At 38.3% G+C, this 15418-nt stretch overlaps 3 protein-coding genes and 1 pseudogene across 3 annotated transcripts; all 4 read right to left on the bottom strand.

Moving 5' to 3' along the window:
• Positions 1-2000: 2000 nt before the first annotated feature.
• LOC148373635 (metalloproteinase inhibitor 2-like) lies at positions 2001-3366 on the bottom strand. Its single transcript, XM_088353596.1, has 5 exons — positions 3143-3366; positions 2884-2966; positions 2705-2807; positions 2503-2624; positions 2001-2417 (listed from the first exon to the last, which is right to left on the bottom strand). Exons 1-5 carry the CDS (start codon positions 3270-3272, stop codon positions 2223-2225), a joined length of 633 nt encoding a protein of 210 aa, XP_088209722.1. The 5' UTR covers positions 3273-3366; the 3' UTR covers positions 2001-2222.
• A 3182-nt stretch (positions 3367-6548) lies between these two features.
• Positions 6549-7611, bottom strand: LOC148373634 (metalloproteinase inhibitor 2-like). The gene is made up of 5 exons (XM_088353584.1): positions 7399-7611; positions 7242-7330; positions 7067-7169; positions 6843-6964; positions 6549-6770 (listed from the first exon to the last, which is right to left on the bottom strand). Exons 1-5 carry the CDS (start codon positions 7526-7528, stop codon positions 6573-6575), a joined length of 642 nt encoding a protein of 213 aa, XP_088209710.1. The 5' UTR covers positions 7529-7611; the 3' UTR covers positions 6549-6572.
• Positions 7612-9792: 2181 nt separating this feature from the next.
• LOC148373633 (U2 spliceosomal RNA) lies at positions 9793-9940 on the bottom strand (annotated as a pseudogene).
• A 425-nt stretch (positions 9941-10365) lies between these two features.
• On the bottom strand, positions 10366-11837 carry LOC148373632 (metalloproteinase inhibitor 2-like). The gene is made up of 5 exons (XM_088353573.1): positions 11649-11837; positions 11083-11165; positions 10910-11012; positions 10683-10804; positions 10366-10593 (listed from the first exon to the last, which is right to left on the bottom strand). The coding sequence occupies exons 1-5, from the start codon at positions 11770-11772 to the stop codon at positions 10402-10404; spliced, it is 624 nt and encodes a 207-aa protein (XP_088209699.1). The 5' UTR covers positions 11773-11837; the 3' UTR covers positions 10366-10401.
• Positions 11838-15418: the final 3581 nt, after the last annotated feature.

The following is a 15418-nucleotide window of genomic DNA, read 5'->3' as shown; positions in this document are numbered from 1 at the left end:
GATCAGTGATCATTGTTCATTTTAAATGAAATGAAATGATCTGCATTTATATAGCGCTTTAAGTCAAGACTTCCCAAAGCGCTTTACAGTGTGCTTCACATTTCCCAATAGTGGCCGTGCAGCCATGTAAGGCGCTAACCTGCTTATTGGGGGCATTAGGGGTTTAGTGTCTTACCAAAGGACCCTTCGACATGTAACACGGAGGAGCCGGGATCCGAGCTGCAATCTCTTGATCCCAAGATGAGTGCTCTACCTCCTGAGCCACTGCCGCCCGACATAAGGCATAGTAAATGAACAAAATTATCTGCCAGAACAATATAACATGTATATATAAAATAGTTTAGTTAGAAATATGTAAAACACTTGTCTTTGAGATTTTGTTTTTGGTAGATTGGCACATAACATTTTAAATGTGGTCAGGAAAAGCACCTAAAGACAGCAAGACCATCTGCCTTATCTGTCAATAGTGCTCATGTTAGTGCAAATTCATATAATTTGGACAAATTAAGACAACAGTGAAACGGCACAGCAGAAAAGTGGTTAGCACCGCAGCACATCAGTGTGGAGGTCAAGGGTTCAAGTCCAGCTACCGCAGCTTCTGCTCTGGGCACTCCAGTTTACTCCCACATTCTATGAACATGCATGTCAGTTTTTTTGGCCAATCCAAATTGTACCTCTGTGTGAATGAGTGACTGGCAGGCAATCAATTCAGGGTTTCCCCTGCTCACTGCCCAACGATGCCTGGGCTGCAGCACCTTAGTGAGGATAGTGGTGCAGAAAATGAATGGATAAAATACATTGCAATGGCAAGCTATTTTTAATATTGTCTCTCACTTTTAATTATTTGTTGTATTCGAATAGCAAGTATGAAACTATATTCCATTTTCACAAGAGGCAATAGTCACTGAGCATTTATGTAGCTTACTCAAGTGAAAATGTATCAATGAATATTTTACCCTTCATTGTTGGGATGTCATAAATGTGATGAATCATTACGCTGTAAATGAGCATCTTTAAAAACAAGAAAGCCAAAGGAATCCCCCACATGATACAGACATTGGGGCAGTGAGTAAAACGATTACAAGTTGTTCGAAATTATGGATCAATTCCAATTATTAGTTTGGAATTTTAATAAATCTAGTAAGGTAAATATTGATTCACAGATTATGTAAATTAAATGTTCTGCATTTATATAGCGCTTTTCAAGTCAAGACTTCCCAAAGCGCTTTACATTTCCCAATAGCAACCATGTAAGGCGCTAACCTGCTTATTGGGGGCATTAGGGGTTCAGTGTCTTACCCATGGACACTTTGACATGCAACATAAAGGAGCCAGGATTCGAACTGCAAACTCTTGATCCCAAGACAAACGCTCCATCTCCTGAGCCACTGCCGCCCCAAAATGCTCAACTTTTCCCAGAAGGCTAGAACTCTGGAGTAGCCTAGATGGTAGTGTGCCCGCTTTGAGACTGGGAGGTCGCTGGTTCACGCCTCGACCGAGACATACCTAATTGGTATAATGGCGGCGCCCTATGGCTGTATCGACTCGCTACAACGGGTCAGATGTATCGACATTTCGTTCTGTGTACATTGTTACAAAGAATGACAATACAAAGGAAGTTATTATTATTATTATTATGATTAGGTCAACACATCAGATATGTATAAGCCAACCCGACAGAAGTCCCCCAGTTAATCACATTAGCAGGTGATAATGGATAACTTTGTTTTACATTTTAATTCTCAAATCAATTTTCTTCTCTTGTGTGATATTCAGAATTTTTATAACACATTAATATCTTTGCTGCAAATTGGCAACCTGACCAAGTTCAACATTGTTAACCATTAATACTAAAATAGAGTAGCACAAGGATCAGAAATACAACTTATGTTTGCTGAAAATGGTCAGCATAGCAAGTTGTCACTTTTAAAGTATTGCTTAGTTGCAAGAATCCTAATACGTAATTTGAGTTGTGTCTATGAAAACAAATTTGGAAAGTCTCAGAGGGCGCATTAATGTAGTCATCATAACCATGTTTCAATCTTGCAAAGCTGATTGGAAAAAAAAAAAAGTCCATGAAGGTAACAAAGTATTTCAAAGTCTTTTAGTAAGATTTTCCTTGTACTCGAGTCTTTTAACACTTGTGCACATTGCATGAAACTAATTAGAGCACTGTTGCCAAATCAGGAATACACACTCCATTAATTCAGTTCCTTTTATCCTCAATTCATTTGCAGAGCAGGGTACTTTTCTCCAGACCAAATAGAGCCCCTCGACCAAGAGCAACCTTTGTCACTCTTTATGCAGGCAAATCCATTGGCCTGCTCACTGGCACCCATCTTCTCTGGTATGAAGTCTGTCCAGAGGCACTCGGTCGGGCCATTCATGCAGCATGGGAAGGCGAAGCAGCACTTGATCTGGGGATGATCAAGCACAACGTTTCGGCATGAGTACAATGAATACCTGTGACAGAGCACAGAGGGATCTAGAAAGTTTTGTTACCGTGCAATCGCAGCCTTCTGCATAGTGGGGCAACATATTTTTTTGAGTGGTGCTCACAGAATCCCAAGGCTCATAGAAGTCACACAGGGAGACATGGAAAGTGCCATCCAAATGAAGCTTGCCTGGAATTTCAGAAGTTGGGGAAGGGAATGAATAACAAGTTTTCAAATGGCCTTGCTTCAATTGAAGACGGTCTTCATACCCATGAGAAGATACTCTATGCCCCTGGTTAGACTAACGCCACATGCTGCAGAGTTACGTTCAGTGTAGACAGCAGCAAATAGCTTCTTGACACCTTTGAAGGTCTGTACATAAAATGATGTAAAGACAGTAGCAGGGGGTAACAAACAAAAAAAAACTTGCAATAATACATCATCTCACCGTTACATGTTTGATTTCATACTTAGTTAAACGATCTTTTCCCAGTGTGGTAGGAATCACTCCAAGAATTTTGGCCCTGAGAACTACATAGAGAAAATTTAAAATGTGCATTTAACCAAATGAGTAGCCAGGTCTGATTGGCTAATCCCAAAGGCCTATAGAAAATGAAGAGCTAAATTTAGATAATCTGTCAACTACAGCGTCACTGCATACACCAATTGAAAGACACCAACTGAAAAGCAAGGCCAAGTCAACTTACCAACAACATCAGTTTGGCAATACAATTGCTGTGGATGAATGGGAAAACAGGTACATGCTTGCGCTCCTTCAGCTTGGAGTCTCCACAAGCACAACAGTGCCATTGGAATCAAAAACATCACCAAGCTCATAGTTGCATGTGTTAGGAGAACTGAAATTCTATTAAGTGAGATAATCTAGAAATATCACCACATCAACTACATTAATCAATGACTTACCCAGACAATGGCCTTTTTGTAGCAACACACTCTGCCCACAATGAAATACTTGCACCTGTACACAGTGATTGGTGATTGACTCCAGCTGAGACATAAATCATCACAAAATTGCAGTTTATCCATTACAGGATAAATGGATGTCATCCTAAAGATCTAGCCATGCCGGTTGGTGTTAGAGAAAGACAATGACTGCAGTCCGGGCGCGCACGCACGCACGCACGCACGCACGCACGCACGCACGCACGCACGCACGCACGCACGCACGCACGCACGCACGCACGCACGCACGCACGCACGCACGCACGCACGCACGCACGCACGCACGCACGCACGCACACACACACACACACACACACACACACACACACACACACACACACACACACACACACACACACACACACACACACACACACACACACAGATTTAATCAGTCTACCGGACTGCAGTCATTGTCTTTCTCTAACACCAATTTCTCTTTTGTAGTATTCATGAATATTAAAACACAAAAAGGTAGTCAATTAAATCAATGTCTTTTAATTTATTTCACATACCAAACGTGTTTACTTTTGGGTCTCTTTGGGCTCCTGAGATCCCATCTGCAACCTCAGTGGAAATGTTTAAATCTAGGATTAAAACACACTTCTACTCTATAGCATATGAATAACCGATATTTTTTGTTGACAGTATATGTGTTTCATTTGGACTTGCAACATCCATTGCAGCCTGGTCATCCTGGAGGGGGGATTACCACATGTGCGGTCCCTTTCCAAGGTTTCTTCATTTTCCTCATGTTGAGGTTTTTGAGTATTTCCTTGCCCTCATGTAGGTTTTAGACCAGGGGATGGTGTAATACTAGTCTGTGGTTTGCAATAACCTGTGCAGCCCTTTGAGACTTTTTGTGATTAAGGGCTGTACAAATAAAAATGACTTGACTTTTGCTAACTATACTTCACCCATACTTTCTATGGGTACACGGCTGCATGTTTTTCTATCTTTGTGGCATTTTAGCAGCTAACCAAATCTTATTATTGAATACCCAACCTTATTTAAATTAGTCTGAACCTAATAAATTCACATTCCTGAAACCTTACATCCTCTAGATTAAACTTTTCCTGATAATGGAAATTAAATCTCACATCCATTATGGTAAGGCTTAAACTATACAAAGCATATTCCAGATTATCATTAGGCCCAAGCTTGTTGGGGCTCCTGGTTCATTGAAAAGTGTGCAAATCAATAACATCAATTCAAGTGTTGGTTCCAAATTAAGCTTGAACACAGCTACTTAGACTGGTTGGGAGCTGCAATGCCCAATTTGGCTGCCAAAGTGCCTTATAAAACTCAAAAGCATAGCATCACCTTTTAGGCATTTCTTGGTGTGACTTGACATGAAAGCTTAAGGACTCTGTCTGTTCTGAAATGATTTTTTTAAAAGTTTGAGTCAGCCGTTTTAGAGCCTACAAGTCGCATACTAACACCGATAAAGTAGTTAAGGAGTTTCAAATCAGGTTCTATTCAAGATTTAAATACACAACTATTACCAAAGAATAAACTGCTCTCATTCTTTCAAAGATACTGCTGCTTAAATGTTACATTGTATCAGCTTATTCGACAGTAAACTTTACTGAAATTGCAAATTAGACTCACATTCCTTAACAGGGTTGGGTAGGGTTACTTTAACTGGATTACTTTCAATTATTTTTGGATTACTCCAATACCAAATATGCTAATAAAAGACAAAAGAAACTAAATATGAATAAAATGATGACTCACAACACGTGGTAAGCTTTCTATCCTGGCTTTAATCTCTTTGATCTCCGGCAAAACTAACATAAAATGCGACAAACAAAATGAAAATAAATCCAAACAGCTTGCCCACATCATTTTTGCCGTTCCATGTGTTCTGTTACTCCCAAAGCCTGCACAAAAGTTAGTAATTTTATTCATATTTAGTTTCTTTTGTCTTTTATTAGCATATTTGGTATTGGAGTAATCCAAAAGTAATTGAAAGTAATCAAGTTAAAGTAACCCTATCCAACCCTGTTCCTTAAATAATCGTAAGCTCATTCAGCAGCAAAGATGTGCTTGTTAGTCTGCATGGAGAATTGCATACAATACACTGATAAAGTAGTTAAAATGTTTCAAATCTGGTAACAGTCATATCCATTCACGATTATTGCCTAAGAATAAATGATTCATATCTGCACCAGCAGTATGATGAGTCAACCATTCCAGACACAAAAAAACAGAAAAATTATACGGAGGTTTTGTGTTTAAGTTTATTTAGTACCAGTAACGGCCTAAATTAGGATAGTCCTATTCCAAGTACAGCATCCATTGCTGCTCTTGACACTAGCAACGTTATTAACCTTCTCACTAAAGGTAGTCATTTAAAAATCAATCTCGTTTCACATACAATTTTTTTTAACCTTTTCAAACTAAGCTTTTTTCTATGGGTACACAGTAGCCTGTTTTTGTATATTTGTGGCATTTTGGCAGTTAACCAAATCTGGCCAATGGATGCCCAAAATGTTAATTTATCTGAAACTCATCAATTCACATTACTACAACTTTGCATTGCCAAGTTTTATTATGTGTGGATTGCAGTCATCCTGATAATGGAAATTAAAGATCACACTATGGTGAGGTTTGAACTACATAAAGCTTAATATCTCTGCCATCATATTGGGCAATGTTGGGGATGATTTGATTTGTTGAGAAGTGTGCACAAGAAACAATAGCATAAATTCAAGTGTTGGTACTTTAACTGGTTGGGAGTTGCAATAACTCAATTTGGCTGCCACAGTGCCTTTTAAAACCCACCCGTCTTTGACTTTTTGGACATTTTTTGAAGTGACTGTATACAAAAGTTTAGCACACAGACTTTTTTTTTATATTGGTCTAGAAGTTGCATACTAACATTGATAAGGTAGTTAAAATGTTTCAAATCTGGTACCAGTCATAATTCCCCAAAAATAACCAATTATCATCCTTTAATAAAGATACTGCTGCTAGAGTGTTTGACAGCAAACTAATGAAACTGCCATTTAAGTTCACATTCAGCAGCAAAAATGAAATAGTGTGAGCTTTCATGTAAGTCTCAGCAGTATGGGAAGCCAACCAGAGTAAACCATTCAATGCACAAAAAAAAAAAAAAAAAAAAGAAAAACGATATCTACAAGCAAGTCTTCTGTTCAAGTTTATTTACCATCAATAGCGGCCTAAATTAGGATAGTCCTTTCCAGGCCAGGCAGTGCCCCTATTCCAGGAACAGCATCCATTGCTGCTCTTGACACACACAAAGTTTTTAGCCTGCTCGCCAACACCAGTCTTGCCGGGTAGGAAGTCTGTCCACAAGCATTCAGTTGGGGAGGTCAGGCAACATGGGTAGGAGAAGCAGGTTGTTATCTGTGGGTGCAATGATTAGTACATTCTGACAACAAATGACAAAATGTTAAGAATCACAAATGCTGTTCATACTGTGCAGTCACAGCCTTCTGCATAGTGCTCCAACAAGTTTCTTTGCGTGGCACTCAGGGAATCCCATGGCTGGTGGAAGTCACATTGATAAACATGCAGCGTGCCATCTGACTTAAGTCGTCCTGGACGAGAGAGAAATAAAAATGAGGGGCAGAACAACGCAGTTAAAGAGGCCAAATTGTTGGCATTTAAGAGTTTTGCAAGAAAGCCAAAGCTTTTCTTACCCATGAGGAGATATTCAGCCCCTTTGGTCAGACTGACTCCACAGGCTCCAGTGTTGGCATCAGTATAGACAGCAGCAAACAGCTTTTCAGCACCCTTGAAGGTCTAATGGGTAATTGACAGCTTTAGTGAACTTCATGTAATAAAGCAAAAAAAAAAAACCAGCCAGCTGCTCACCTTAATATGTATGATATCATATTTTGTGTAAGCAAGTCCACCTTTACCTTGAGTATCAATCAAGACTCCAAGAACCTTTACCTTGAGAACTAAAACAAGGAACAGAGGAATTTAAAATGCAAACAGAAACCCTCAAAGTACTCAACAATTGGCGTACCAACAAAATCTGGTTGGCAAAACAATTGCTGCGGATGCATTGGAAAACAGCTGCAAGCTTGTACTTTTTCGTTCTGCAGCCCCCACAAGCACAGCAGCGCCACAGGTAGCACCAACTTAATCCAACTCATCCTTCCACCTTCAATGGATCAAAGGGTTAAATTGTGCAACAGAAAGAGAACTGTCTAGTATCAAAAGAGCAGAATGACTCTGTGAGCACACAGAAGGGCCTCTTATGGCTGCAGACTCCACCCACAATTAAGGGAAGGTGTCCCTCGCACACATTGATTCTTGACTGCTTTCACTTGACACTTTCAGAAACAATTACAAAGGAAAGGAAATTTCATGCAAAGTGATTTATGGTGCGTCATTCATTATAAGCCATTTGCCTTTACATCTTGATGAAAAAAGTATTATACTATTATTGGAGAGGAAAAATGTGCGTCGTGTGAATGTATCACATTATATTGTTTAAAACATTGTGCTTAATCGGAATTAATCACGTTACAATATCTCACAAAAATCCTACTTTATCAAATCATCCCTTTTGCTTAAAAGCAATTTGCTTTTTTTGGACTTTCAACTTCACAAACTATGTTATTCATGCTGACTGCATTAAATTAGATTACCACTTTGTTTTGAAATTTAATTTTAAATTGATTTCCTATTTTCAAATAGGGCAGATATATCGGTGAAGTGAATCACTACAAACAGTCCAATTTCACCACATTTTAACTATTATTCTACAAACACCAATAGAGCAGAATTATCTGCCATATCAGATCAATCTCTATTTTATGTATCCTAAAATATAGTTTAACCAAACTTTCCTGGAAAGAAAATTAAAATATGTAAAATCAAATGTAAATGGTCTGCATTTATTTAGCGCTTTTCAAGTCAATGAAGACCTCCCAAAGGGCTTTAAAGTGTGCTTAAAACTTCTCCCTTTTACACACTATTTATCTGATAACAGTGTCAGCCATGCAAGGAAACTACCTGCTATTGGGGTCATTAAGGATTCAGTGTCTTTCTCAAGGACGCTTCGACATATAACACGGAGGAGCCGGGAATCAAACCTGCGACCTCTTGAGCCCAAGACGAGCGCTCTACCTCCCGGGCCAATGCCACCTTTCAACAAAAGGAAAGGAAAAACTAAATGAGCATTTGTTTTATCTAGGGTTGGTTAAAACAGCAAAACTGGAAAAAAAAAAACTAAGACATTTGCTCCTTCAACCTGAGTTTTGCATATCTTCCAGGTGGAATAGTGGTGACAAAAATAAAGTTGATTTGTGACCATCATTGTTATCGTTAATACGGTAATAATGGAACATTCACCCATGTTATAAGGGATGTTCCATCAATTATCTGCACCGCTTATCCTCAGTAGGGTCACAGGGGTGCTGGAGCCCATGCCAGCTCTCTTCGTGCAGTGGGCAGGGGACACCCTGAACTGCTTGCCAGCCAGTCACAGGGCACACAGACAACTGACTCGCTAATTCACACTTAGGGACAATTTGGACCGGCCAACTAACCTGACATGCATGATTTCGGAATGTGGAAGTGCCCGGAGGAAACCCACGCAAGCACGGGGAGAACGTACAAACTCCACACAGGAGGTTTAATCTCAGGACCTCAGAACTGTGCCGCTCACTCGCTAATCATTGCGCCGCCGTGTTGCCAATAAGGGATTTTTTTTTTTCATTTGAAAGTACAATTTTAAGTTGACAATCGTTGTGAGAATGGCTTGTTGGACAGTGTTGTGATTAGAAACATCGTGCAACATTTTTTATTCATTAAATTTGACCTTTTCATTGTTACATGTGTTCAGGTCAGCTAAAAATAGTTTAAGATTTTATTAAGTGTAGAACAGCAATAAGGATGTCGAAAAAGTTGTTACGCGATGCTCACAATAATTTAGTTATATTGGATTACAAGTGGAAATGGAAGATTTAACTACTTTAATCTGTGTGCTCTAAATTGACAGGGTTTCCAAGACATATGTTGAGATTAAGGAATAAAGACTAGTATTCTATGAACATAGTCCACTTTGTTCCTGCAAATTTAAAGCCAACAAACTATCCATTGGGTCTTAGACAAGTTTGATTTTGGCTGGTTAAAAGCCAAAAACAAAGCCATTTCAGGAACTGATTACAATTAGCGCAAGGGTTATTGAAGATTAAGAGTAGAAGAGTCTCACTAGGATAAGTTTAACAGTCATTTTGACACTTTATAATACTGTCAGTTAAAGGTGGGGGTTTTTAAGGGTTATTGATCTATCTTCGTTATTCATTATCCGGTCAGTTCATTATATGCTACAAAGCCTAGGAGCCGGGACACTTACTCTCAGCCAAAAGGCTAAGCTAAGGTTCTAGCCTTAAAGCCTTGTTGCGATCATTGCGAATGCACCGTTCCCGGAGGTACTGCAATACCGGGCCGATGCGTGGAGTGGACAGAGCAAGCTCTTATTCCATCTCCGGAATGCAAAAATCAAAAGATCAAGCTGATCCACGACCAGAAGTTTCTGGCCGTGAAGCAGATGCGATAAGTTACAATTTGTAGTTTGTGTCTGAAGTGATTACTTCTAGATCAAGGAATGTTATTATGGCCTGTGCAACCATTTGAGATTGAGTTTATGTAGCATTAATGTCCAAAAAGTTCCAGTGTTGTATGTTATAAAACTAGTCAAATCTTTATGGTTAGTTGTATAATATGTAAACCTAAATGACACTGATCCAAAAATTGGTTCCAGTGCAATTATCAGTTTGCACTGCAGAGAAGGTGGCACATGATTGAAGTCTGGTGATGACAATTTGCTTATCATGGCATAAGTTCTTATGTTACAATTTAAGTCATTGAAGTTAACACATTGGGGAAGAAAATTAAATTTATGAAGCAGCTTATACACACCTGAACCCGAGTACAATTAAGTCACCAGAAACAGCACAGATTATAAAAGAAAACCAAGGACTTTAACATGTACAAAAAGCTTTTATTTTTTTAATCATTAGCCTTGAAAAGCTGGGAATTGCTTTTCAGACCAAGGAGCTCCTCTGGACCAGCTGCAGCACCCAGTGCTGCTCTTGACACAGGCAAAATTTTGGGCTTGGTCATGACCATTCTGGTCTGGCAGGAAGTCTGTCCACAAGCACTCCATCTTGTTGTTCATGCAGCATGGGTATGAAAAGCAGGACTTGATCTGTGGATGATAAGGTACAAAGATTACTATAAACGGCATCTGATTTTATGATTAAGATTAAGTCACAAGTGTTTGCAGTAGCACATTACCGTGCAACCACAGCCCTTTGCATAGAGGGGCAATAGATTCTTCTGAGTAGCACTCAAGGAATCCCATGGCTTATAGAAGTCACATAGGGAGACATGCAGTGAGCCATCTGACTGCAGTCTGCCTGCAATTGTGACCAAGAATTTACACATTTAAGTAAACCAGGCAGTTTGTGTTGCATGCCTTAATTTGTATTTACAAGACTCGAAAATTCAAGTGTGCGTTATACCCATGAGCAGATACTGGGTGCCCTTGGTCAGTGTGACTCCACAAGCTGCCGAGTTGGGTCCCGTGTACACTGCCGTGAAAAGCTCCTTAACACCTTTGAAGGTCTGGGAAAACAAGAAGTCATTTTATATGCATACATACAAGGACGAAATGATCATTAACTCAGGAGCTCACCGTCACATGTTGAATGTCATATTTGGTAAGGCGGCTTTTGGCATATGTGCCATGAGTCACGTCAAGAATCTTGACCCTCAAGACTACATTTCAAAAGATTTAAAAACAGATTTAGTGGCAACAATTTTCACACATTTGATACAAGATTTAGAGTTGCTAATCACAGTCAATGGAAGCCATCTCAGGACGAGTGAAGCAATGTTCGGAGGTGGTCCACATAATACCAGTGATATTTCTGCATTGATAAGTGTTTTACAATGCAATTATAGTGATGTGTGGTATGACATATTTGGAAACCATGTGAGGAGAGTAGACATCAGAGGGCAACATCTGAAAATGCTGCAATTCCCTTTATGGTTTTAGCACTATAGGAAAAAAAAAAAAAAAAAAAAAAAAAAAAAAGGCACTTTTTGCTACAAAGAACCAGGAATGGCGCCATACAGAGAGCGCATGCAAACATTTCCAAGATCCATTATGCACAGAGAACAAATATTTCTAAATCTGTACTGCATTCCAGTGACATAAATCATTCAGATAAATTAACAACAAAGTAATTCTTAACTCACCAAAAACATCTGTTTGACAATACAACTGCTGCGGATGAGTGGGGAAACAGCTACAAGACTGCGCTTCTTCACCTTGAAGCAAACACAGCAGCACAATTGGCAGCACAAACCTCAACCAGCTCATTCTTCAAACTTCAGAAACTCAAGGCAGTGATTAGCAATGTTTTGCTCACACAGATGACTATTTCACTGTTCAAAGCAGGGCCTTTTTTATAGCTGCAGACTCTGCCCGCAATTGGGTGAAATCCTTGGCACACACTGATTGCTAACCAATTTCACCTGCAACTTTCAATTAGTTAAACTTTCCTGTTATGGTAAATCGTGCAAAGGAGACCGGGGAATGCTGAAATTCGGCATCAATCCTTGAACGTACTGCCTCAATTTATTCCACTAGTAGGCAGGAAATTCTAAACGCAGTCACAAGAATACATTGGAGTAGGCGTCAGGTCGTTTTGTTGCGTGCCAGCACTTGCAGGGGAAGGAGGGAGTGGACATGTTGGCAGAAAGGGCACTGGGAATGCACAGGGTTGAAATGTGTGTAAGCATTAGTAGAGCAGAATCTAAATGTCTAATTAAGAGGAGAATTCATCAGAAATGGCATAGCATGTGGGATGGAAAGAGCAGAGCCCCACACCTGTACTAAATTCAATGAAATTTTAGGACAGCAAGGGTTAATGGCAAAAGCAGAAGAGTGGAGACTTCATTGATAAGATTATGGTTGGACACAGTGCTTTGAACAAAACGTTCAAACTAATGGGAAAGTATAACACTAGATAGTGTGAGAAGTGTCAGAAGGAAAAGTCAGTGGAGTATATTATGATAATGCAGGATGACATGCAGAGGGAGGAGATGAAGAATCTGCAAATAGTTGATCAAATAATATTTGCAATTCTTCTTTCGTGGTAAAGAAATGTTGTTTTGTTTATTCTGGTCTTGTGCAGAGTAATTTGATTCATTACTGTTTACTCTTGGGAAACATGTGTAAGATGACATCAGTAAATAAGTAAACAAAGAAAGACAGCTGACAAATATACAAAACATCCATCCATTATCTGCACTACTTATCCTCAGGAGGATTCATCAGTAATGGCATAGTATGTGGGACGGAAAGACCAAAGAGCGACACCTGTACTAAATTCAATTAAATTTTAGGACAGCAAGGGTTAATGGCAAAAGCAGAAGAGTGGAGACTCCATTGATAAGATTAAGGTTGGACACAGTGCCTTGAACAAAACGTTCAAACTAATGGGAAAGTATAACACTAGATTGTGTGAGGAATGTCAGAAGGAAGAGTCAGTGGAGTATATAATAATAATGCAGGATGACATGCAGAGGGTGGTGATGAAGAAGGGGCTGGAAGGAGTAAATAAATTGTCACTAAGATTATTGCTGGACTCGGCGAATAAGCCACAACAAAGGATTTGTTTGCAAAATGAGGAGTACGGGACTTTTTAATAGTATTTCAAAAGTGGCGGTAATGCACCCTATTAATGGTGACAACCGCCGTTAAACTTCAAGAAGAATCGTAAAAATATTTTCCATCACAAAAGGAACTAATCAAATAAAAATACATTTTTCGATCCAAGCACATTTGTTTGTGAGGTCTTATGGTCGGTGATCTGGTTGTGCCCATCCCTTTCCAGGGCAACAAATGTTTGCTAAATCAATATTCTTTTTTGTTTTTGTTTTTAATAAACAGGGTTGGGTAGGGTTACTTTAACTTGATTAATTTCAATTACTTTTGGATTACTCCAATACCAAATATGCTAATAAAAGACAAAAGAAACTAAATATGAATAAAATTATGACTCACAACACGCGGTAAGTTTTCTCTCCTGGCTTTGATCTCTTTGATCTCCGGCAAAACTAACATAAAATGCGACAGAAACAAAATGGAAATAAATTCAAACAGCTTGCCCACATCATTTTTGCCGTTCCATGTATTTCGTTACTCCCCAAGCCTGCACAAAATTTAGTAATTTTATTCATATTTAGTTTCTTTTGTCTTTTATTAGCATATTTGGTATTGGAGTAATCCAAAAGTAATTGAAAGTTAAAGTAACCCTACCCAACCCTGTTAATAAATGACATTCTTCTACCACTAAGAGGTACTGAATAATACACACTTTCCTTTTAAGTGCAGCCCTCGCAGATTATGGATCAATTTATCACTGATTGATTGAAATATTTTCAAAGTAATTGTGAAAGTTTTTTGTTTTATTTTCAGACCTTATTGTGTACGTATTTAAAAAAAAACATACTAAAAAACAGTGGAAAGCTCTTGTCCTAGCTTTTTTTTGTAGAAAACGCGTTGGCTCAATCTCAACTAAATTGAGTTTGAGAACCTTGAATGTTTTTTGTGGATGATACATTGTAAATGAAATGATTTTTTTTTTAAATTAAAAAGACATGCACGTTTAAATCATGTTGTTATGCTTATTTTTCAAAACAATATTCCATCCATCCATTTTCTGCCCCAGGGTCGTGGGGCAAAACAATATAGTTTTTTTTTTGTTTTAATGAATAACCTCATTTAACGCTAAATAATATACACCGTCCAATTCAGAGGATATTAAAAAGATAAGATCAAATTAGACGCCATTAACTTGCGGCATACTAATTCAAAATTGTGGTTGTCAGTTAAACAAAAGAAAACAAACCTCAAGCTTGTCGGTCGCTTCTGACGAGCAACATGAGCTGACATCATTGCACGCTAGATGGCGGCATAGGCAACACGAACTACCCAAATTTCAATAGTCACGTCAAGTCATAAGTCTGGAGGGGGGTGTACAGAGCACATCAACAAACAACCAAATAACTGGTAAAATATAACATCAGCGATATAAAATATTTTTGTGGGAATATTTTCTGCAAAATATGGAAAAAGTAAATATGTAACTTGGTTTGGATACAGTCGAAATACCAAATATGATTTAATCAACAACAATAATAATAAAAGGGAGTTAGCCAGCTAAAAGAGTAAAAGCCATCTAAATAGCCCGACTGAAAGCTAGATGGTTTGCTAAAAACGAGGCCAAAATTTGACTTGATACCTACCATAAAAAAGATTTAATGTTAGCTAGAGAGCAAGCAAAAATGTAAAAAAGCTAGGTAAATAGCTAAAATTGTAGGAAAGTAGCTAGTTACAAAGCTAAAAAATAAATACAAAAGTAGCCAGATAGCTAGCTAAAAAAACGCACATTTTTTTGCTAGTTTGCTTATTATTATACACACACACACACATATATATATATATATATATATATATATATATATATATATATATATATATATATATATATATATATATATATATATATATACTGGACTGTCTCAGAAAATTAGAATTTTGTGATAAAGTTCTTTATTTTCTGTAATGCAATTAAAAAAACAAAAATGTCATACATTCTGGATTCATTACACATCAACTGAACTATTTCAAGCCTTTTATTATTTTAATTTTGCTGAATTTGGCTTACAGCTTAAGAAAACTCAAAAATCCTATCTCAAAATATTAGAATATCATGAAAAAGTATACAAGTAGGCTATTCAACTAATCACCTGAATCATCTAATTAACTCGAAACACCTTGCGAGGTTTCCTGAGCCTTAAAAACACTCAGCTTGGTTCAGTAAACTAAATCACAAGTATGGGGAAGACTGCTGATCTGACTGCTGTCCAGAGGACCATCATTGATTCCCTCCATCAGGAGGGTAAGACACAAAAATAAATTTCTCAAAGAGCAGGCTGTTCACAGAGTGCAGTTTCAA

The sequence above is a fragment of the Urocampus carinirostris genome, chromosome 1, assembly GCF_059441175.1.
Source record: "Urocampus carinirostris isolate Australia breed hairy pipefish chromosome 1, RoL_Ucar_1.0, whole genome shotgun sequence".
Taxonomy (NCBI): domain Eukaryota; kingdom Metazoa; phylum Chordata; class Actinopteri; order Syngnathiformes; family Syngnathidae; genus Urocampus; species Urocampus carinirostris.
This window is presented reverse-complemented; position numbering and strand designations above follow the sequence as displayed.

What these genes read in the sequence shown, in the direction of transcription:
- LOC148373635 (XM_088353596.1), bottom strand. Translation starts at nt 3,272, where the DNA reads ATGAGCTTGGTGATGTTTTTGATTCCAATGGCACTGTTGTGCTTGTGG. An exon ending in TTGCCAAACTGATGTTGTTG is followed by an intron (nt 2,967 to 3,142) that starts GTAAGTTGACTT and finishes TTCTCTATGTAG; the next exon opens with TTCTCAGGGCCAAAATTCTT. An exon ending in ATGAAATCAAACATGTAACG is followed by an intron (nt 2,808 to 2,883) that starts GTGAGATGATGT and finishes TTTTATGTACAG; the next exon opens with ACCTTCAAAGGTGTCAAGAA.
- LOC148373634 (XM_088353584.1), bottom strand. Translation starts at nt 7,528, where the DNA reads ATGAGTTGGATTAAGTTGGTGCTACCTGTGGCGCTGCTGTGCTTGTGG. An exon ending in ATGATATCATACATATTAAG is followed by an intron (nt 7,170 to 7,241) that starts GTGAGCAGCTGG and finishes ATTACCCATTAG; the next exon opens with ACCTTCAAGGGTGCTGAAAA. An exon ending in CAGAAGGCTGTGACTGCACA is followed by an intron (nt 6,771 to 6,842) that starts GTATGAACAGCA and finishes TTGCACCCACAG; the next exon opens with ATAACAACCTGCTTCTCCTA.
- LOC148373632 (XM_088353573.1), bottom strand. Translation starts at nt 11,772, where the DNA reads ATGAGCTGGTTGAGGTTTGTGCTGCCAATTGTGCTGCTGTGTTTGCTT. An exon ending in TTGTCAAACAGATGTTTTTG is followed by an intron (nt 11,166 to 11,648) that starts GTGAGTTAAGAA and finishes TTTGAAATGTAG; the next exon opens with TCTTGAGGGTCAAGATTCTT. An exon ending in CACCCAGTATCTGCTCATGG is followed by an intron (nt 10,805 to 10,909) that starts GTATAACGCACA and finishes TCACAATTGCAG; the next exon opens with GCAGACTGCAGTCAGATGGC.